Genomic DNA, 22,363 nt, shown 5'->3' with positions numbered 1-22,363 from the left:
TCCACATTGCTAATGCATCTCAGAGTTGCCAGCTGCTAATTTAGATCCAGTATCTGGGCTTCCAAATGTGCAACTTGCTCACATCTCGAACAACAGTATGCACCCTCGAACGGCTTTTCAAGGACTGCATACATGAGACAAGATGTACACTGGATCGCATTAGCAATAGTGGAGCACATTTTCTAATGGGGATAGCACTAAACAAATGTTAAGTAATTAAACAACTAAATACAAACAATTCTACTCACACTTACTTTTGCTCACACTTTGCTCACTCACGCTCACAATGAAGAAGACAGGCTAAAATTCGCGCGCCGCTAGGCGCGCGGTTTTCAGAAGTCTTCCTTCCGGCTGTAACGGCCAAAACCTGGTTCTCCTTGAGCTCGCGGTGACTCTTCACTTATCCCAGAAGGCACTGGGAATATGCAAATTATCCTCGCAAGACTCCTTCCCTGGCTTTGGAGGTAGGAGGGGCGGACTGAGGACAGACAGTTAGAAAGTCTGAGAGAGTCGAGGAGTGAAGGTGGACGTTAGGAGACGTTCTGACCTGGGTTAACGGTAACCTGGTACCCAGGAGAGTAGTTGCCGGTGGAGTACGGTGGAGTGCTCCCAGAACTACGCACTGACGGGGTAAAGGACCCTAGGACAGGAAAGAGCTCCAAACCGACCTGTTAACACCTGCACAGCGGGGGGACAATCAAGGACCTCGCTGACCCTAAAAATCCGAAGACTCAGTAGGAAAGGGAGAACCGGGGACAGGACCAGAGACTCCAACCCCACAGGGTTCACGCTACCGGAGGTTAAACCAGCCGGCCTCGGGTAACCAGTTACCACCAACCAGCAGTGAGTAAAAACCAGTTGCACTATACCTCTGTGTGGACTACCTTCTTCCGACACCCGTCACATCACCCATCCTCTGGGGCCCGGCCCTGCTTGCAGAGGGCCTGCCATCCAGGCTGCAATTAACACCAGCCCCAGTAGTGACATTGTGCAGCGGTGGCTCCATACCTATAACCGCAACACCGCAAGTGGCGTCACATATGAACACTAACCTAATCCCCTGTAAATATCCCCCATTACAAAAAGGGCCCAGGGCACGAAACCGGGCAACAGCCACCAAAGTGACATTCCCCAGTTATACACTGCCCAGGACCGAGTACCCCATATCCCTGGCCGACACACACATACCCTAAGGAGTGTAAATGCAAGGTGGATCACCTTGATTATAAATGTATCATATAATATGGGGGAATTTAGCATTTTCCTCAGCCTCCAACAATCTTAAAGAGAACTTGTTATCAGGATTTTGTAACCAAAACTAAGGGTATGTATGTAAAGGTGTTTTAATGCTTGGCAAATCCTTACCTTTCTTGTAGAAATCTGTTTTTATGCTTTAGAGAAATGAACAGCTGAAACTTTATGCTAATGAGCTGCAAGTGCACAAGGGTGCGACAATGCACTTGCAGTTCTCCTGCCTTAACTTCCTATTCCCCACCTGATGCCTGCCTTCTGTCTCTTACTGCCAGGTTACTGAAACACGATTGACCTAAAGACAGGAGGCAGGCAGTGAGTGGAGAATATGTTTAGGGTATAAAATTCTGATGACAGGAGTCCCTTTTTTGCCTGCATATTCTCTGTAAGTGTTCCAAAATATCCATCCAGTAAATGATAGCCAGGGAGGAGGAGGGGGGATGTAGCTGCAGTTTCTCTGCCCCAGTGTTTCAGGTGAATAGTCCGAGGTGCACAATATGGAGACATCTGAATGGCTTGGAGAACACAGCACAACACGAACATCACATCCTAAAAAACCCAAACACTCAGCAAGTACGGAAAGAGAAAAGGACCATTTCCAGAAACAATTCACAGTGTTTCTGGCTGCACTACTGCCAATATAGTGTAATTTAAGTTTCATCTAGGATGTCACGGTGTACGTGAATTACCTTCCAATGTATTTAATTAAATGCATTAAAAGTATTTGAAATCATGAAGGTAAAGGTTTAAAATACTAAATTATTCTACATACCTTTTAATATCCTTGATTTGTGTAAAAAGCAGGTTTATTCTTCACACCCACTTATTGCTATACTTTAGTAAACCCTTTCTTTTACTTCCTGAGATCCAGGGCCGAGTCTCCACCGCTGCTCCCAGTGTCTGCTATTGTCTACAGCGCTGAGGTCATGTTGACACTGCAGCAATAACTGGGCTCAGTGGTCTGCCTGATTTGATGGAACGAGCCGCTGAGTTCACTGATTGACTGCAGCGCTGTTGACGTGACGGCAATAGCAGGCACCAGAGGCAGTGATGGAGATCCATCACTAGACCTGGGGAGGGTGAGTAAAGTGCAGTTGGCTTTACTAAAACAATCTGTAGCTAGGGAACAGAGGTTTTCTGCAAAACACAAAAACCCTTTAAGGAAAGGAGGACAAAACAAGTCAGCAGTAGGGCTGAGCGGACCCAGACTGAAAAAGTCTGGATCCACGCGGTTTCAATGTTGCCCGGTTGCCGGATCCGAGCCCGGGATTCTGGGTGTCTGAACTGGATCCGGCAGTTGAGAAAATAAAAAAAAAAAATGGAAAAATAAAGAAAACAAGAATGAAGTGAGCGCATCATACTTACCCAAGCTCCGGCTCGGCTATACACTACTCCCACGGCCTTCCTGGGCCACTCATTTCATATGCATGGCTTTCCCTGCCCACCAGCTAGCCTGGCCTCTGTGATTGGTTGCAGTTCGATGCTCCCCCAGACTGTGTGACCCCCGTCTCCCTGCATCCAGTCACAGCTCATCGGGGCTCATATATTCTCTGGAGCTCACAGAGGGCAGTCTTGTTCTATGGCCGCTCGCTGTGAAGTTCAGATGTAGCAGAGCTGAATCGCCGTGGGATCTTGTATGGATTACTTCACACCTACAGGGTGTTGGGTGTTAATAAAGTGGTGAAAGAGGGGGCTTTTTGTATTTTATTCCAAATAAAGGATTTTTTTTGGTGTTTGTGTACTTTCATTTTTCAGATTAATGATGGGGGGTGTCTCAGACACCTGTGCCATCATTAATCTAGGGCTTAGTAGCACGTGTGCGCTGTTATTAACCCCTTATTAACCCAATTGCCACCTTATCAAGGGATTCGGGAAGAGCCAGTAAAGCGCTGGGCTTGTCACATCTAATGGATGCGACAATTCCGGGCAGCTGGAGGCCGATATTTTTAGGCTGGGTCTCTCCAGCCTGAGATTACAGCCCCAGCTGTCAGCTTTATCTGGACTGGGTATGAAAATTGGGGGACCACACGCCGTTTTTTTAAAATTATTTATTTAATTTAAAAAAAAAAAAAAAAGCTGCATGCGGTTCCTCTTAGGCCGGAGTCAAGTCACACTTGCGAGGGATTTGCACAAGTCTTGCATCGCATCACCCAGCACGGCCGCTAACTCTTCTGACAGGAGCGGGTCGGCTGCATGTAGTTCTATCCATCTGCACGCTCATGACTGGAGAGTGTCAGACCGTAATGGGTGATGCGATAATAGACTTGCGCAAGTGTGAGTCTGGCCTTACGGTGAGTTCACAAGAGCCGTATGACTCGCACGAGTCTCGCATCGCATTACCTGGCAGCTGCACACTCTCCGGACACCAGCGTGCAGCTGCATAGAACTACATGCAGATGCATGCTCCTGTGAGGAAAGTGTTCGGCTGTGCCGAGTGATGCGATGCGAGACTCGCGCGAGTGTGTGACTCCAGCTTTATTTTGATATACAGCCATGATAAAGCCCGATACCTGGGGGCTGCAGTCGTGGGTTTTATCTGTGCTGGTATCAGAATACGGGGATCCTGCGCTGATTGTTTTATTTATTCATTTATTTTTACACCAAGATACTGACCCGCACACAGTTGCACTACTTGCTCCGCCTACCGGCTGTCCTAGCACCGCCATGACGGAGGTTCAGTGAGTACACCGTGCTCTCCCATTCCTCTATCCCTTCTACCAACAATTTTAATCTCCGGATTCTGGTTTCCATAGACTTACAGTATATTAGTACTAGATTCTGAACCGGATCCGGGTTTTTTTAAAAAATTCAGCAGGGACCTACTGGTCCTGGCTTTCTGCGAGTTCGACCAGCTGTAGTCAGCAGCTTATAGTAATACAGGGCTAACCTGAAGGAGAAGTGTGTGTCCTTTCTTTAAATTTGGTTTTCTAAAATCAGGGTGGATCTGACACCAGCACCCCCACTGATCAGCTGTTTGCATCGCTGGCCGTAGCCTGATATAATCAGTGTATGTAGAGGAACAGCACCACCCATCACACAGTTTAGTGGCCACTCTCAGGTACTGCAGGTCAGGTCCCATCATTTTAATAGATCAGTACTGAAACTGCGGCAATCAATTCTTTTCAGTGCTGTGGTCCCCATCTACTAAACACATCAGCTATTGCATAAACTTATATTTAGCAGCAAAAAGGTGTTTTATATCAATAGGACTGGAAATATTATTATAACTAATAGAGGATATTAAAGGGAACATGTCACATGACAGCCACTAAATAGTGTGATGGAGTGATGGTTCTTCCCTATCGGGCTGCTGCCAGTGCTGCACACAGATGATCAGTGAGGGAGCTGGCGTCATACCCACATTTATCTGATGGTGATGACCTATCCTAAAGATAGGCCATTAATATGAATGTTGTGGAAAATCCCTTTAAAAAACAAACAAAATAAAAATATTAACATCTTCCCTATGACAACAGCATGTGTAATTCTTGCCTAAATCTGCTTGCTAGTCCAATATTGCAGAGGCCGAAAGTATCATGGACCGTTCTAATTAACAAAAGGAATACATTTCTGTATATTAGTTGTAGAATCTGCTCATATAGGAAAATTGTAGAAGTTACAGACTTTAAAGGGATTGTCCCACAGGATATTTGATAACTTGCTTATCATAAAAGTCCTAGTTACACTAGTGCTCAGCTATCTCCATTAGTACCACAGACTTCAAATGGCGTGGCTGTGGCCATACTCTACCACCGCTTCTTGAAACAATAATACCGTATCTAGAATGGTGAATAAAAAATGCAGCACAGGCAGGTACAAAACAGCAGCCAATGTAAATAGTCAGGTACCAAGAGCCCAGGGTGGGTGACTGGCCCGGCCTCACCAGAAGGCAGAGTAAGATATAGGGGTTAGGGCAAGCGGGACTTGGCAGGGTCCCGGACAGAGAAGTGAGGAAGAACTGAGAACCGGGGAGAAGCCTTTACATAAGCCTGTGAGATGGACCTGAGAGCACAAGGAAACTTACCAAGGAGAGGGTTGGGCGTCTTACTCGGGAACACAAAGTGTTGCCTTGGAATCTGGCTACATCATCCATGGAAAGGAAGACTACCCTTTGTAGTAACTCTTCATTTGGGATGGCAATTCTACCTTTATCCTCTAAAGTACAAGATGACTTATTAGGTCCTTGACCGCTGTGTCCAGGCTGTAAAAGTTCTAGTATTTTAAAGCGCACAAATCAGCAGGATTTTCCTATATAACCTAAAGCCAGTGCTATACTGGCACTATCATGCTGATTCTATACCTTTAGTTCTGAGATCGGATGTATAGTTTCTGAAATACTAGCAAGTAAAGTTTGTAAAATGAGCAGCTTTTTGAATGACATCAGCTGCCGATCAGCTGATAGCTGGGGTGGGTATTCATAGTGATTCCCGTACCCCTGCCTGTCCGTCCTCTCCTTGTTATTTATGGTAATTCTATTATAGAATCACTTTACTAAGTGACTGGAAGGACCTGTGCTGATGTCATACCCATGTGACCAGAAGGAGCAGGGCCTCAGCCAACATAGCTGATACCAGGAAGCAACATTATTTTTCTGTTGGCTGAGGTCCCACCCCTTCTGGTCACATGGGTATGACATCAGCAAAGGTCCTTCTAGTCAGTTAGTAAAACAATATCAGCTGATCGGCAGCTGCTGTCACTCAAAAAGCTGCTCATTTTACAAACTTTACTTGCTTGTGTTTCAAAACCTATCCTAGCTGACAACTAAAGGTATGTATAGAATCAGCCTGATAGCACCATCCTCCTGGTGATTGGTGCGCTTTAAGAGTAAAACTATATCAATGCAAGGATCATGTACAGAGGACTAATGATCAATCTAAAGCTTAAACAGCCTCTCGAATCCACCTCAAGTGATCAGTGGGTGTAATCCCGACAATCAATAAATCTAATCAAACAAGGAAGCTGCTGGGACCTGGTACATATGTGAGCAGAAGGAAGGGCCGTATGGTAGCAGTGTGAGCGCAGGATGTTACTAAGGCACAGAAGCAGAAATGTCCTGCAGTAAGTGTGCTGCATGTGATCATAAATTGCTATAACCTGCTTAATGGACCTGCAAACTAACTAGGCATGGAGGTACATTTCATTTGACCCCTGACGGCTGGCACTTCCAGCACGCACCCCACACTGCAGATTTATAGGCACTTTGTTCTTGCACGGTGTGTGTAACCACGCCAAGTACGGAGAGACGCCAGGGAGATGCCTACCTGCACTACAAGAAGGTGTCTGTATCGTGTGAGAAAGGTGTATGGAGACAAATAACAGCATAGGACAGGGATATGGTAGTACAGAGGGTCATAAAAACAATGTGCTCACACTACTGAGCAGATGGGCGATAGAAAACAAGGAAGACGCCAGCATGAACAGATCAATGATTTCTCTTCCAGCTGGAGACGGCAATAAGCAAATTGCTTGTACCAAAGGCTCCAGAATGTGTAACTGCTGCTCATGTAGGAGAACAGCCCGATTCTGGCACCTGACACACAAAGGTGTTACTGTAAGAGCCGCAGTTCACGCTCAGAACATCCTATTAGGAAGCATCAGAAATCTGCTGAACATTAAAGCTTAATGCCTTGAGATCTCCGCAGAGCACTACGCCATCATCTGCCTAGCGCTCTGAACTCTGTGTGGTCGTCAATGGCCGAAGATCTTAATTTGCCGCACAGGGAGCAGCTGACCGCGAGCTGCTTCCCGGCCTTTCCACTGTCTCCGTCTTTGTTGGGTTTTAATGCACCTGAAGCTGCATGTGTCTGCGGCCTCTGTGATAATGGTGGGGGCCGGAGTTAGACAGCGGCTGGTTTCTGATGGTAAAACTGACAAAGTGCATTGGCAAGCTGTCAGCATTATCCAGCGAGATGCTCCCCCCCGAGGATCTGACGATAAGGCAAAGGTGAAAAGCAAGGAGCTTACAGCTAGACGCTCTTATGGTATATACCGAGATTAGCAGCAGAAAGCTCTAACGGTGTGCAAAGCTGAGCCACGAAAACCCCGCGCTGTGCCAAGCCCCATATGTGACAGTCCTAATCATGGATCTATGAGATGTATAAATTACCAACATATTCTGCAGAGCTGTACGGATAGTGACAATCATATTCATCTATGTCCCTAATGACTCCCTTTCTTAAACATACATGGGGGTCAATTAGATAGAAAGCCACTTATCTAATCAGTATGTATGTGTTTTAATATCAAGGGTAAAAAAAACGTGAGTTTCCTGAAGAATCCCATGTAAAAATGGCCTAAACATACAGATTCAGACCCAGTACCCCAAAACTCAAGGCAAAAGTACAAATGGATGAGGCACACAAGATCGCTGCGCTGTACCCATCATTACACTTTTAAAGGGAATCTGTCATCAGGTTTTTGCCACCTAATCTGAGAACAGTATAATGTAGAGGCAGAGATCCTGATTCCAGCGGTGTCACTTGCTGGGCTTCTTAGTACATTTTTGATAAAATCACTGATTAATCAGCAGTAGATTACCATTAGAGGACTACTTGGTGTGCTGCAGGTAGTCCAGCATATTCATGAGCTCTGTATAACTGCTAGATTTGCAGCAGAGAAAACATTGCTTTTATCAAAATGACAGCAAACAGCTCAGTAAGTGACACATCGCTGGAATCAGGGTCTCTGTCTCTACATTATGCTGCTCTCAGATGGGGAGAGCAAAAACCCGGTAATAAATTCCCTTTAACCCCTTCACAACAGAGGACGTACTGGTACGTCCTAATTCATGAAGGAGTAATCATCACCGGCTGCTGTGGAGAGCCGGTGGTGATCGCTGCACATGTCTGCTGATTTGAACAGCAGACATGTGCGGCTAACAGAAGCAGGAGAATCCATGATCCACCCGCGCCTGTTAACTCTTTAGATCGTGCTGTTAAAATGTGACAGCGCGATCTAAATGGCCGCAGCGGGGAAATCGTCTTTCTCCACCACTATAGAAGGCCCTGCGACGCGATCACAGGGAGCTGATGGTTGCCATGGTAGCGGCAGGTCATATGATGACTCCTGTCGCATTCATGACGTAGTTAGTGCTACAGCTGGCAAAGCAGCTGCTGTAACAGGAACGCTCATTTCTGCTATTCTGCGCAACTCTGATCAACAAAAATGAATCAGCGATCAGACTGCTGATCCTTACAGTCCCCTGGAGGACTAGTAAAATTAAAAAAAAAGTAAAAAAAAAAAAGTTTTAAAAATGTTTTAAAAAATCCTAAACGTTCAAATCACCCACCATTTGCCGCATTGAAATTTAAACAGTTAAAAAAACTTATAAATATACACACATTTAGTATCAAGTTCAGAAATGCCCGATCTAACAAAATATAAAATCAATTAATCTGATCAGTAAACGGCGAAGTGGCACAAACATTTCAAATGCCGAAATTATGTAATTTGGTCATCACAAATTTTGCGTAAGATGCGATAACAGGTGATCAAAACATAGCATCTGCGCACAAATGGTACCATTAAAAACGTCAGACTGAGACACAAAAATAAGCCATCACTGAGCCATAGAGAAATGAAAAATGAGAACGCTACGGGTTGCGGAAAATGGCGCAAAAAGTGTGACACTTTTATTGGACAAACGTCTGAATTTTTTTAACCCTTTAGATAATAGTAAACTCATACATGTTTGGTATCTACAAACTTGCACCGACCTGAGGCATCACACTGACACATCAGTTTTATCATATAGTGAACACTGCGAATAAAATATCCCCAAAACAATTGTGCAATAGCACTTTTTTTGCAATTTCACCACACTTGTTTTTTTTTTTTGCCATTTTCCAGTACCCTATATGGTGAAACTCATGGTTTCATTTAAAAGTACGGCTCGTTCTGCAAAAAAACAAGCTATCATATGGCAAGATTCACAGAAAAATAAAAAAAAGTTACGGCTCTTGGAAGAGGAGGAGCAAAAAAAACCAAAAATGGATGAATTGGTTAAAGCCCACTTTACACGTTGCAATTAGTTGTACAATCGCATTTGCGATGTGACACGCCCAGGTTGCATACGGGATCTTATGCGATTGCACGTTGGTCGTTCATTTGCTGTCACACTTGCGTGAGTAGTCTATGTTAAATTGGTCAATTTTATGTGCGATCCTTTAGATCATGTGTTCTGTGACGTATGCATTGGGCACCTTTTTTTTTTTTATTTATTGACTTGCCAAGCGTGTGTAATGTGTAGGGATGCGTTTTTACTATGTCATCTGCCGTTCAGCTCTGCTACATGGCCGCTAACAGCAGACACAGACAGCCATGTAGCAGAGCTGAATGGCAGATGACAGCAGACACAGACAGCCATGCAGCAGAGCTGAATGGCAGATGACAGCAGACACAGACAGCCATGCAGCAGAGCTGAATGGCCGCTGACAGCAGACACAGACAGCCATGTAGCAGAGCTGAATAGCCGCTGACAGCAGACACAGACAGCCATGTAGCAGAGCTGAATGGCAGATGACAGCAGACACAGACAGAGCCGCACTGTCAGAATGAACTCGGGTGAACTTCACCCGACTTCATTGTCATGCCGCGCCCTGATTAGCGGTCACCAGTGAAGGACTCACCGGTGACTGCTAATCTCCTAAGTTACTGAAGTTAGCTACCCTCTCTCATACTCACCAATCCCCGATCCCCGGCGTTCACACTGCTCCGGCGGCTGTGTATTCTGCAGCTCCGGTCACCTCCATGCAGCAGCGCTGGAAGCGACGCTGGACCATCCTGGAGTACGCCGGACAAGGAGGGCTTTTTGGGGCTGATTAAAGTGGTGAACCAGGGTATATGTTTGTGTTTTTTATTTCTAATAAAGGATTTTTTCGGGTGTGTGTTTATTTACTGTCACTTACAGATTAATCATGGAGGGTGTCTCATAGACGCCTGACATGATTAATCTAGGACTTATTGGCAGCTATGGGCTGCCAATAACTCCTTATTACCCCGATTTGCCAACGCACCAGGGCAAATCGGGAAGAGCCGGGTACAGTCCCAGAACTGTCGCATATAATGTATGCGGCAATTCTGGGCGGCTGTTGGCTGATATTGTTAGGCTGGGGGGCTCCCCATAACGTGGAGCTCCCCATCCTGAGAATACCAGCCTTCAGCCGTATGGCTTTATCTGGCTGGTATTAAAATTGGGGGGAACCGCACGCCGTTTTTTTTAATTATTTAATTATTTATTTCACTACACAGTATAGACACGCCCACCGGCTGCTGTGATTGGGTGCAGTGTGACACCTGTCACTCAGCGTGGGGGCGTGTCTCACTGTAACCAATCATAGGCGCCGGTGGGCGGGGATAGCAGGGAATACGAGATTGTTTAATGGGCGGCCGGCTTTTTCAAAACAGTAAAAGCCGCCGGAGCAGTGTGAACGCCGTGCAGCGCCGGGGATCGGGGATCGGTGAGTATATGAGAGAGGGGGATAGACTGACATGGACAGAGAGTGAGGGACAGAGATAGTGACCGACTGACAGAGATTAGTGAATGACAGACATTGTGAGGCGCTTCAGAACGCAGCTTTTCAGCTGCGCTCTGAAGCAGACCTTTTCTAAGCTGCGGTGCAGAGCGCACACCTGCGCACATAGCATCAGACACCAAAATCGTATGAGGGATGTCACACGTTACAATTCACTAGGTTCGTGCAACAAAACGCTCAATTCTAGAGAATGATACGATGTGTTTGCGATCAACGGTTTTGCGTTCAATCCTGATCGCAAGTAGCTGTCACACGCAGATACCTCACAAACGATGCCGGATGTGCGTCACTTACAACTTGACCCCAACGACGGATTGTGAGATATATTGAAGCGTGTGTAGCGGGCTTAAGGCTCCTTTGTTGATCCCTTATTAAACTATCTGCATAAAGTTTGTATGCTTTCCCTGAGTTGATTTTCTGCTCAGGGGATATAAAATGTTGGGGGAAAGTGGGGGGTGCTTCTTATAGTCTGAATGTAGGGCTGCGGGAAATGAGGGTGCTGCGGTGCAGCAGGGAATGAGGGGAATGAGGGTGCTGCGGTGGAGCGGGTCATCGGCGGCATGTGCAGGCTAAAGCAGCGCCTGCTGTGACCACGTGTGCCTGCTCATTTCATATGCATGCATCCTCCCGCCCATCATCTCTCAGCGCCGAAGCCGGCGCTGACAGGGGGGCTGGATGATGGGCGGCGGTTGCGCGCATAGTAAAGAGTCGGCCCGCGTGATCACCCCTGGCAACTACAGCCTGGAGTGATCATGTGCGGCTGTATTCACTGCCCCCCGCGCATTATCTGCGCGGGGGGGCAGTGAATAAGTACGGTATACTCACCCATCACCGTTCCCCTGCAGCATCGCGATGTCCTCCTGTCTGCCGGCCACCTGATCTATGTAGAGAACGGTGAGCACAGGACAACATCGCGATGCTGCAGGGGAACGGCTCCACACAGGTCAGCTGCACTGCTGCTGGCACAGACAGGAACCTTCGATGCTGCAGGAGTGAGGAAAGGGGAGTATAAACGTTTATTTTTTTTTCTGTGCCATAGGATGCAGGCCATATACCAGGATGGGGGTATATAGCAGAATGGGGGTATATTATGAGCAGGATGGGGGTATATTATGAGCAGGATGGGGGTATATAGCAGGATGGGGGTATATTATGAGCAGGATGGGGGTATATAGCAGAATGGGGTATATTATAAGCAGGATGGGGGCATATACCAGGATGGGGGTATATTATGAGCAGGATGGGGGTATATAGCAGGATGGGGGTATAATATGAGCAGGATGGGGGTATATAGCAGGATGGGGGTATATTATGAGCAGGATGGAGGTATATAGCAGGATGGGGGTATATTATGAGCAGGATGGGGGTATATAGCAGGATGGGGGTATATAGCAGGATGGGGGTATTTATCATGATGGGGATAATATACAAGGCAGGAGGATCATTACCAGGATGGGGTACCTTAGTAGAGAATTTGGGGACATTACCCCCATAACAGTGTCAGCAGCAGATCCTCGCCCCATAACAGTGTGTCATGACCACATTTTTTGCTTAAAATTTTATTTTCCTATTTTCCTCCTCTAAAACCAGGGTGCGTCTTATAGAAAAATACGATAGTTTTCATTTCTCCCAGGAAAGTTTGAGTCTTCGGAATACTAACTAGGTTTTAATCTTTTTCACGTTTTATCGAGGTTTGTCGCACCCTGTCCACACAAGTCAACCTTAAAAACCACAAGGATCCCATTTTGACCAGTTTGGCCTGTAATATACTCACAGAGTCAGTGCTGTCTTCCGGCAGTGGCTGCAGCTGACATGCGATCGGTGCAGGCTGGTTGATGACGACCCTATGACACTCTCGGGCGAAGATAGGTAAAGCAGCCGAGAGCTGGTCACTCATTTTATAGGACTCTTCCAGCTGAGTTAGTTTCATGTTTTCAACGGACTCATCATCCGAATCAGGGAGACCTATCAATGAATTTGATGAACCTGAGTAATAAAAAAAAAAGACTCAAACATTTATCTATCCTCTGCATCAATTTTCAGCTGTGTCATATCCATTAAAGGGATTTTCCACAAACAAAGTTGATTTTAATCAATAGATCTTGGAATAATAATAATTTCCACAATTGGATGTGTTTAAAGAAAATGTTCCTGTGCTGAGATAATCTTATATGTGCCCCTGCTATGCACTGTGTAATGCATATCTAAAAATAAGGAGCGCTAATAGTGTAATACCAGATGGATAAGTACGGTATATAGGAATATACACTCACCGAATTTAGTTGTGAAAGTCACAACCACTAGTGCGCCTGAGATACTGGCATCTGCTGCAGCCCCACGTGGATGAACATTCAAAATGGAGTAGAGAAGGGGTTAACGCCACGCATCAGCCAAATGAAGATGTAGAGATGTTGATGATAATAAACTATCTTTTTATTCCATAGGTCTACGCGTTTCGAGGTGAAAACCTCTTCCTCAGGACCAGTACATCAACAGAAGTCTGTGGCTTCAGACTACTGGTGCTGTATATTCTGAAGATTCCCTCTCAAGATAAGTTGTTGTTTTTCCTTTTTCCCCTTTTGCTGTTTATTTTTGTGTGTGTTTTTCCCTCTGTGGATTGGTGGGTGGTGGGATTTAGTCCTAGGATCTGGCTAGGAGACAGGGGCACATTGGCGGGCCACACCTCCTAACCCTTATAGGTACCTGTGGTTTGAGGCAAAGTGCAGGTCCCACCAGTGTCAGGGTCAGCGTAAGAGCCTCTTGGTTACCCCCCTTCTTTCTGTTTCAGCCTCCCTTATTCCCAGGAGTTCTCTTGCTGGGTGTCTCTCCCCACACCCAGCGTGACAATAAAATTCCTGTTTTATCTGCTGTAGATCTCCCAGTTCTCTGAATGCTGAGCCCTATATAATTATGCCCATGCCACTGATTGGCAGATTTGCATACACTGTGCATAGGCAGAAAGCTGCCAATCAGTGGTGGTGGTGGGGATATATAGAGCTCATGGATATGGTGGACTAGATGGCACCAGGTTTACTAGTCCTCTAGTGATAATTTCCTGCTGATAAATATTATGACAACAAGCAGACCAGTAAGTGACACATCGCTGGAATCAGGGTCTCTGTCTTTACATTATGCTGCTCTAAGATTAGGTGGAAAATCTTAGCAACAGATTCCATGACCACATGACCTCTGGGACTTCACCATCCTGACACTGAAGGTGCTGCAGTGCTATGTTCTTTTCACACACAGGAAAACTGTAATGAGAGTACATTCCTGCAGCCCCCATCAGTTCTCAGGATTGGCAGGAGTTCATCCTTTAATATGAACCTGTCAGTAAGAATTAGCACTATAAAGTAAATACATGGCCATCATTTTGTCTAAGTGTAAAGGTCACTGAGCTGAAATCTAGATCTGCGCAGGCACCATTTTATTGAAGACCTGCAGACCGCCATTAAAATCACACTGCGCATGCGCTGCCCACTGTAATCACAGCAGAGGCACGGAATTTAAAATAGAAGGCAAATCACTGAATAATCAGTAACCTGTAGAGGAAACAGAGAAGGCAGGCGGAGGGGCAGAGAAGACCCTACTCCTCAATCCCACCTGGATACACGAATGACGTCATCATGAAAACTTCAGAAAAAGATTATTCAGCGACTAAAGATCGGATTCCTTCACTGCAGGTATCCATTTAATCAGCATCACAGTGCCATTACGGCCATGTGTTTAGTTTATAGTGCTAAATCCTGCTGACAGGTTCTCTTTAATAATGTGACCCATTATTGAAAATCATTTGATAAAAAAGTAAGCTTGAGAAATCTATATTTAACAATTTGCTTCATATGTTCATATTGCCCAGTAATCAACTGGAAGATGTATTACAAGATTCTGTCTTGCGTGGGCACTTACCCTGTTTTTCCAAAAATAAGCCCTCTGTTAAAAATAAGCCCTAGGAATTTTCAGCATTTTTGATGTAAGGCTTAAATATAAACCCTACCCCGAAAATAAGCCCTAGTTGCGAATCAATAATGAAGCGTCCATGCAGTTAAAAAAGTTAAAGAATACAGCAGGACACTTTATTATAGAAAGCAGACACTCCGAAAAGAGAAAAAAGAAGACAGAAGACCCCGCATTCATACTCACCAGACGCCGAACGGGAGCAGTGGAACACATACCCACACACATCAGATTGCGTACATAACGAGATCGCACACCCACACACATCAGATCGCACACACACAAATCAGGTCGCACACACAATCATACTTCAGATCGTACACACACACTCACTCACCACATCTGGCGATACCGACCGGAAGGGGAACCTGGGACGCAGTGCAGTGGAGCGGGAGGACCTGCGGTGGAACGCATGGAAGACTCAGCAGTGGAATGCATCGAGGCGTTCCACCGCAGGTCCTCTATGAATGGATGGCCGAAAGCAATCAGTATCGCCGGATGTGGTGAATGAGTGTGTGATCTGATGTGTGATTGTGTGTGCAATCTGATGTATGTGTATGAGTGTGTGTGTGCAATTTGAGGTGTGGGTGTGTGTGTGTATGAATGTGTGTGCGATCTAATGTATGTGAGTGTGTTGGACAGAAGCAGGGGAGGACTGTGTGGAGCATACCGCCAAAGATCGCAGGAGGACCTGGGAGCCACGCAGATCTCTGGGTCTGGTAAGTATGATTCTACTTGGAGCCCCAAACCGTGTTACCCCAGGAATAAGCCCTAACCCGAAATTAGGCCCTAGCGCTTTTTTCAGGGCAAAAAAAGTACGACAGTATCTTATTTTTGGAGAAACACAGTACATGTATACCTAAATATGAGGATTATCCCCATCATTATTACATTTAAGATGCTATCACTTATTTGGTGCTAGTTAAAGAACTTACTTAATGTTGATGGAATATCGTCTTCAACAGTTTTGTCCTCCCTCCATTTCTCATCTGCGAGTTTTTCCAGACGTTCCTCCAGCCTTCTCACATACTGCATCAAGTCCTAAAGAGGCAACAAAAAAAAAAAAAGCGCTAAGAAAATATGAAAAGATTGGGAGAAGCAGGACGAGGATGCCGTAGTAGACGTCTCACCTGTCTCTCCTCTCTCAGCTGCTCCTTTTCCATTTGTGCCACCTTTAGGGCAGATTTCAGCTCACTCAGCTCCCTCCTGCTCTCTGACAATTGCACCTGTACGCCAACAAGACAATCATTTATAAGACAATGCTATTATTCACATTATATCACACGTTCATTACATGGTGATACAATGCGTGCCGCCTGCGTTATCATTTTCCCCAGCCACTCGTCAGCAACTGATACTATTTTTTTTTCTCTGCATGGAGGTTTCCCCATAGCCCTCTAGGTGAGCAACACATTTCTTCTTTTTTCTCCTTTAGACGACTTGCTCTATTGTGTGCTCTTTTTTCCTTCTAGTCCTGGATAGTTGATGCTATGACAGATTTCTAAACTGATGAAAATAGAATTAAAAGGATATTCCCATCTCTAACACCCTATCCCAATATGTAGTAATAATATTAACAAGTAACTCCAATTAGAAATGTAGTATAGTTCTCTTGATTAGCTGTTGCTCACTTTAGGTGCAGGGCATTGCAGCTTAGTTATCCATGGTTACGATCACGAGTAAATAACTGTCACTACAATATCAGTGGTCATAACCATGCATTCCTAAGCTGCAATGCCCTGCACATAAAGTAAGAGACATGGCTATATCAGGAGAACTATACTAAATTTCTAATTGGAGGTATTTGCGATTAATAATAATAATAATATTATTACATATTGGGATAGGATCTTGGAGATGGGAATTCGCCTTTAATATGCACAAAGTATATAATATATAAAGTTGGCTACATTGAAGAACCTAGAATATAAGACATATTTTCAGTTGTGTCACACTTTTTTGTTAAGTATTTCATTCCACATGTGTTAATTCATGGTTTTGATGACTTCAATGTGAATCTACAAGTTTCAGAGTCATGAAAACAAAGAAAACTCTTTGAATGAGAAAGTGTGTCCAAACTTTTGGTCTGTACTGTATATTATATATATATATATATATATATATATATATATTTATTATTATTTTTTATTATTATATATTATATTATAATTATTATATTATTATCAATTATCTATTTATTATTACTATATTATAATATATATTAATAATAATAATAACAACAATAATATAGTATATATTATCATAATATTATAATTATATATTATGATTATATGTTATTATAATATATATATATATATATATATATATATATATATATATATATATATATATATATATATATATATATAGTAATGCAACTAACAGATAACTCGCTGGTCACCAGGAAAGCCTGACCCCCCCCCAATGCCAACTACAGCTTGATCATAAGCGATTAGTTTCTGGTGATGCCCTGCCGATACCTGACTGGCATCCTTCTCCTGGTTGAGCTGGCACTGCAGTGACTGTCTGTGACCCCTCTCTTCATGTAGGCTGCTCTCCAAATTCAGCTTTTCAGCTTTCAGATTCATGATCTGGTCCCTCTTAGCCTGAAATATAGAAAAATAGTCAAATAGTCACTGAGACGTAGTGTGAAGAGTTTGTGTGAGGCACAGTGCAGACATTAGTACAATAGCGGGCCATCATACACCGCTTTATATCTACAACATGGCCTGAGGGGTTGGAGCATGGCACAGACTTTTTCCCCTTGACTATCACATTGCACTCAGCACATGATGTAGAAGTGTTCTCTGAAGTGTTTCTTTAAAACAAATCGAGCTCTATTTGCTTTTCTTCTTATGCTCTCACCATGTCTGAGTGTCTTCTTTCAATGGTGTCCTGAGCTCACCCAAAGAGTTTGCCATTCTTTGGATATACATATAGTGAGAAAGCACAAATTTTTCCACAGGTCCAAAAAGTATAGATCAAGTTGATTAAGTCCTGGTAAGTGGGAGGGATAGGGATGCACAGCCAAAATTGAAAACAATTGAGTGCAGCCCTATGTGTAAAATAGCAATTCAAACAAGGGGGAGGAAAAAGTACACATAATGAGGGCGCACATCAGAATCATACAATGTTTTAATATACAATAAATTTTATTGGGTCAAAGGGAACAAAGACATCATAAAAATCTTAAAATACACATATAACATGTGACCTCACTGATACTCCAATTAAAGTGAATGAGATTCAATACAAATAGACAAAAAATATCTCAATCCATAAATAAACAGTATATTGCATGCAGATGACCCTTCTTAATCACAAAATGAGGCCAAATTACCTAGTGCAGTGATTAATACCAAGGCAGTTAACAAGCAAAGGGGCCCTCAAATTAGTAATCCAGAGGTTGTATCATGGCTGAAGACTGTGCCTGTGTCAATGATATACAGGTCCGGCCCATCAAAATGTCTGCCTAACACTATATGTCAGGTAATCCAGATTATATCGGTAGTAGTATGGAATGATATGATACATCGAGAGTGGCCAGACACTGGGTGAGCTGGGTTCAGTTAGATGAAAAAAGGACACATAAACATCAAGATGACAATATAGAACAAGTCCCAGCCAGGAACTACCTCTATGCCAATACATACAGGGGCAGCCAATCACACTTGCTGCATGGCAATCTGCAGCAAAGGGTACCAGGATCGCCTAAGCTGACATAAATATAAAGAGGAGTACAAAAGCTCCTCACCCATATAAAGTGCATGTACCTTGGCACATGCAGGGGAATATTTGCCAGACACAAAGGGGGATCACAAAAGCGTACCCATTGACCACTCAGACAGTGTGGGGGTCAAACAGGTGTGGTCACCAGCCGGGCCCGGCGTACTCAAAGCATTGCATGCACGGATTGTGCAGAGGAGTAAGAGCGAGGTCAGCAAGAGGCCCAACGCGTTGCGCTGACTAGCAGCTTCGTCAGGGGAGGTATGAGACAGAGGACCCACAACACACATATATATACATAAGTAACAATTAGATAATTACTTGCCAATTGTCGTTAGGCAGTTGCAGCTGTCTTAAACCGCTAGAAGCCATAGCGGTTTTCTCATGGGAAGATATGCGGTCGCACGATGTATGGTGGCGCCTGTGCAGACGGAACAGGAAGTCTGAAAGTACATGTGACGACACAGTGGCCACGTGCACCAAACCAGGAAGTATGATGTGTAAACAAATCCTACAGCGCATGCGCGAGCCGTGCATGAAAGGAGGCGTCCCTCCCAGCAGCACAGGCAAATCCAACGCGGCATATAGAATCAAGGGGCAGAGATATGCACGGGCGCAGGTGCTGGAGAAAAAGAATCCGCACTCCCGTCCAATTGGTCATACAATTACATGGATGAACATTCATAAGGGTGGAACAGAGTAAAACTTAAGCACAAACTATATCTGAGACCAGGAAGGACAAGTCAGATGTATAGAAGTATGTATTAGAAGGAGCAGCATGCCAGCACTCAATAAGTGGTGTAAGCAGTCCATGCTGCAGGCATGATTAGAGTATAACAACAATGGTTTTTGAATGGGCACATAATAAGTGTCTGTAAGACGACAATGATACATATGAGATTAAATCTCAGGTCACCATGATATGAAAAGACTCAAATATAGAACAAAAGCATCCCCCTCAGATGGAAGTTAGAATTATGAAGTACAATTCAAGCAACCATAGAGCAATACAGTATAATCCCCATAAGAGTCGGAGAACCATTAATACTCATCCAAGGGTTAATCCCATAACATCATGAAAGGGATTAACTGATAAATGCTTTCAGTCCACAAATAGAACCAAATAGAGTTCGGATGCAAATGGGTTCATGCCATATCTCTGAAAAGGTCAAAAACAGGAGACGGAGGCCATAATCTACCAACACCGCCCCGTCCAAATTGTTGTTCCTCTGCAGCTTACTATCCGGTGGTAGTTTTACTCTGTTCCACCCTTATGAATGTTCATCCATGTAATTGTATGACCAATTGGACGGGAGTGCGGATTCTTTTTCTCCAGCACCTGCGCCCGTGCATATCTCTGCCCCTTGATTCTATATGCCGCGTTGGATTTGCCTGTGCTGCTGGGAGGGACGCCTCCTTTCATGCACGGCTCGCGCATGCGCTGTAGGATTTGTTTACACATCATACTTCCTGGTTTGGTGCACGTGCCCACTGTGTCGTCACACCTGTTTGACCCCCACACTGTCTGAGTGGTCAATGGGTACGCTTTTGTGATCCCCCTTTGTGTCTGGCAAATATTCCCCTGCATGTGCCAAGGTACATGCACTTTATATGGGTGAGGAGCTTTTGTACTCCTCTTTATATTTATGTCAGCTTAGGCGATCCTGGTACCCTTTGCTGCAGATTGCCATGCAGCAAGTGTGATTGGCTGCCCCTGTATGTATTGGCATAGAGGTAGTTCCTGGCTGGGACTTGTTGTTCTATATTGTCATCTTGATGTTTATGTGTCCTTTTTTCATCTAACTGCACCCAGCTCACCCAGTGTCTGGCCACTCTCGATGTATCATATCATTCCATACTACTACCGATATAATCTGGATTACCTGACATATAGTGTTAGGCAGACATTTTGATGGGCCGGACCTGTATATCATTGACACAGGCACAGTCTTCAGCCATGATACAACCTCTGGATTACTAATTTGAGGGCCCCTTTGCTTGTTAACTGCCTTGGTATTAATCACTGCACTAGGTAATTTGGCCTCATTTTGTGATTAAGAAGGGTCATCTGCATGCAATATACTGTTTATTTATGGATTGAGATATTTTTTGTCTATTTGTATTGAATCTCATTCACTTCAATTGGAGTATCAGTGAGGTCACATGTTATATGTGTATTTTAAGATTTTTATGATGTCTTTGTCCCCTTTGACCCAATAAAATTTATTGTATATTAAAACATTGTATGATTCTGATGTGCGCCCTCATTATGTGTACTTTTTCCTCCCCCTTGTTTGAGTTGATTAAGTCCTGGCGCTGTCGGTGCGATGTCTGTGGGTGCTTGAGTGGCATTACGGCACAAGAGCTAGCCCATCAGTGGCCGCTGATTATTACGTCACTTGATCTCCGCCAGCGCTCGCGTGACAATGGCTGCCAATACATAACAGCACCGGTCTGGTATATGCTGTTTTTATTTTACATACAGTGCCTTGTGAAAGTATTTGGCCCCCTTGAATTTTTCAACCTTTACCCATATTTCAGGCTTTAAACATAAAGATAAAAATTTTAATGTTATGGTGAAGAATCAACAAATGAGACAATTGTGAAGTTGAACGAAATTTATTGTTTATTTTAAACTTTTATAAAAAATAATAAACTGAAAATTGGGGCTTGCAATATTATTCGTCCCCTTTAAGTTAATACTTTGTAGCCCCACCTTTTGCTGCGATTACAGCTGCAAGTCGCTTGGGGTATGTGTCTATCAGTTTTGCACTTCGAGAGACTGAAATTCTTGCCCATTCTTCCTTTGCAAACAGCTGGAGCTGAGTGAGGTTGATTGGAGAGCGTTTGTGAACAGCAGTTTTCAGCTCTTTCCACAGATTCTCGATTGGATTCAGGTCTGGACTTTGACTTGGCCATTCTAACACCAGGATACGTTTATTTGTGAAACATTCCATTGTAGATTTTTCTTTATGTTTGGGATCATTGTCTTGTTGGAAGACAAATCTCTGTCCCAGTCTCAGGTCTTTTGCAGACTCCAAGAGGTTTTCTTCAAGAATGGTCCTGTATTTGGCTCCATCCATGTTCCCATCAATTTTAACCATCTTCCCTGTCCCTGCTGAAGAAAAGCAGGCCCAAACCATGATGCTACCACCACCATGTTTGACAGTGGGGATGGTGTGTTCAGGGTGATGAGCTGTGTTGCTTTTGCGTGAAACATTGGCATTGTGCTCAAATAGTTCGATTTTGGTTTCATCTGACCAGAGCACCTTCTTCCACATGTTTGGTGTGTCTCCCAGGTGGCTTGTGGCAAACAAACTTTAAACAACACTTTTTATGGATATCTTTGAGAAATGGCTTTCTCCTTGCCACTCTTCCATAAAGGCCAGATTTGTGCAGTGTATGACCGATTGTTGTCCTATGGACAGACTCTCCCACCTCAGCTGTAGATCTCTGCAGTTCATCCAGAGTGATCATGAGCCTCTTGGCTCCATCTCTGATCAGTTTTCTCCTTGTTTGAGATGAACGTTTGGATGGACGGCCGGGTCTTCGTAGATTTGCAGTGTATATGATACTCCTTCCATTTCAATATGTTCACTTGCACAGTGCTCCTTGTGATGTTTTAAGTTTTGGAAATCTTTTTGTAACCAAATCTGGCTTTAAGCTTCTCCACAACAGTATCACGGACCTGCCTGTTGTGTTCCTTGGTCTTCATGATGCTCTCTGCGCTTTAAACAGAACACTGAGACTATCACAGAGCAGGTGCATTTATACGGAGACTGGATTACACACAGGTGGATTATATTTATCATCATCAGTCATTTAGGACAACATTGGATCATTCAGAGATCCTCAATGAACTTCTGGAGTGAGTTTGCTGCACTAAAAGTAATGGG

At 44.2% G+C, this 22,363-nt stretch overlaps 1 protein-coding gene across 1 annotated transcript in view; it reads right to left on the bottom strand.

Annotated features, from left to right (window-relative positions):
* CALCOCO1 (calcium binding and coiled-coil domain 1) overlaps window positions 1-22,363 on the bottom strand; it is a 95,121-nt gene that overhangs the window by 18,932 nt on the left and 53,826 nt on the right. Inside the window, exons 9-12 of the mRNA XM_075337193.1 lie at window positions 17,222-17,347; window positions 15,872-15,967; window positions 15,677-15,782; window positions 12,559-12,770 (exon numbers count right to left, since the gene is read on the bottom strand). Coding sequence (XP_075193308.1) covers window positions 12,559-12,770; window positions 15,677-15,782; window positions 15,872-15,967; window positions 17,222-17,347 — 540 coding nt within the window. The remainder of the gene's footprint in view (window positions 1-12,558; window positions 12,771-15,676; window positions 15,783-15,871; window positions 15,968-17,221; window positions 17,348-22,363) is intronic.

The sequence above is a fragment of the Anomaloglossus baeobatrachus genome, chromosome 2 (assembly GCF_048569485.1).
Source record: "Anomaloglossus baeobatrachus isolate aAnoBae1 chromosome 2, aAnoBae1.hap1, whole genome shotgun sequence".
Classification (NCBI taxonomy): domain Eukaryota; kingdom Metazoa; phylum Chordata; class Amphibia; order Anura; family Aromobatidae; genus Anomaloglossus; species Anomaloglossus baeobatrachus.
This window is presented reverse-complemented; position numbering and strand designations above follow the sequence as displayed.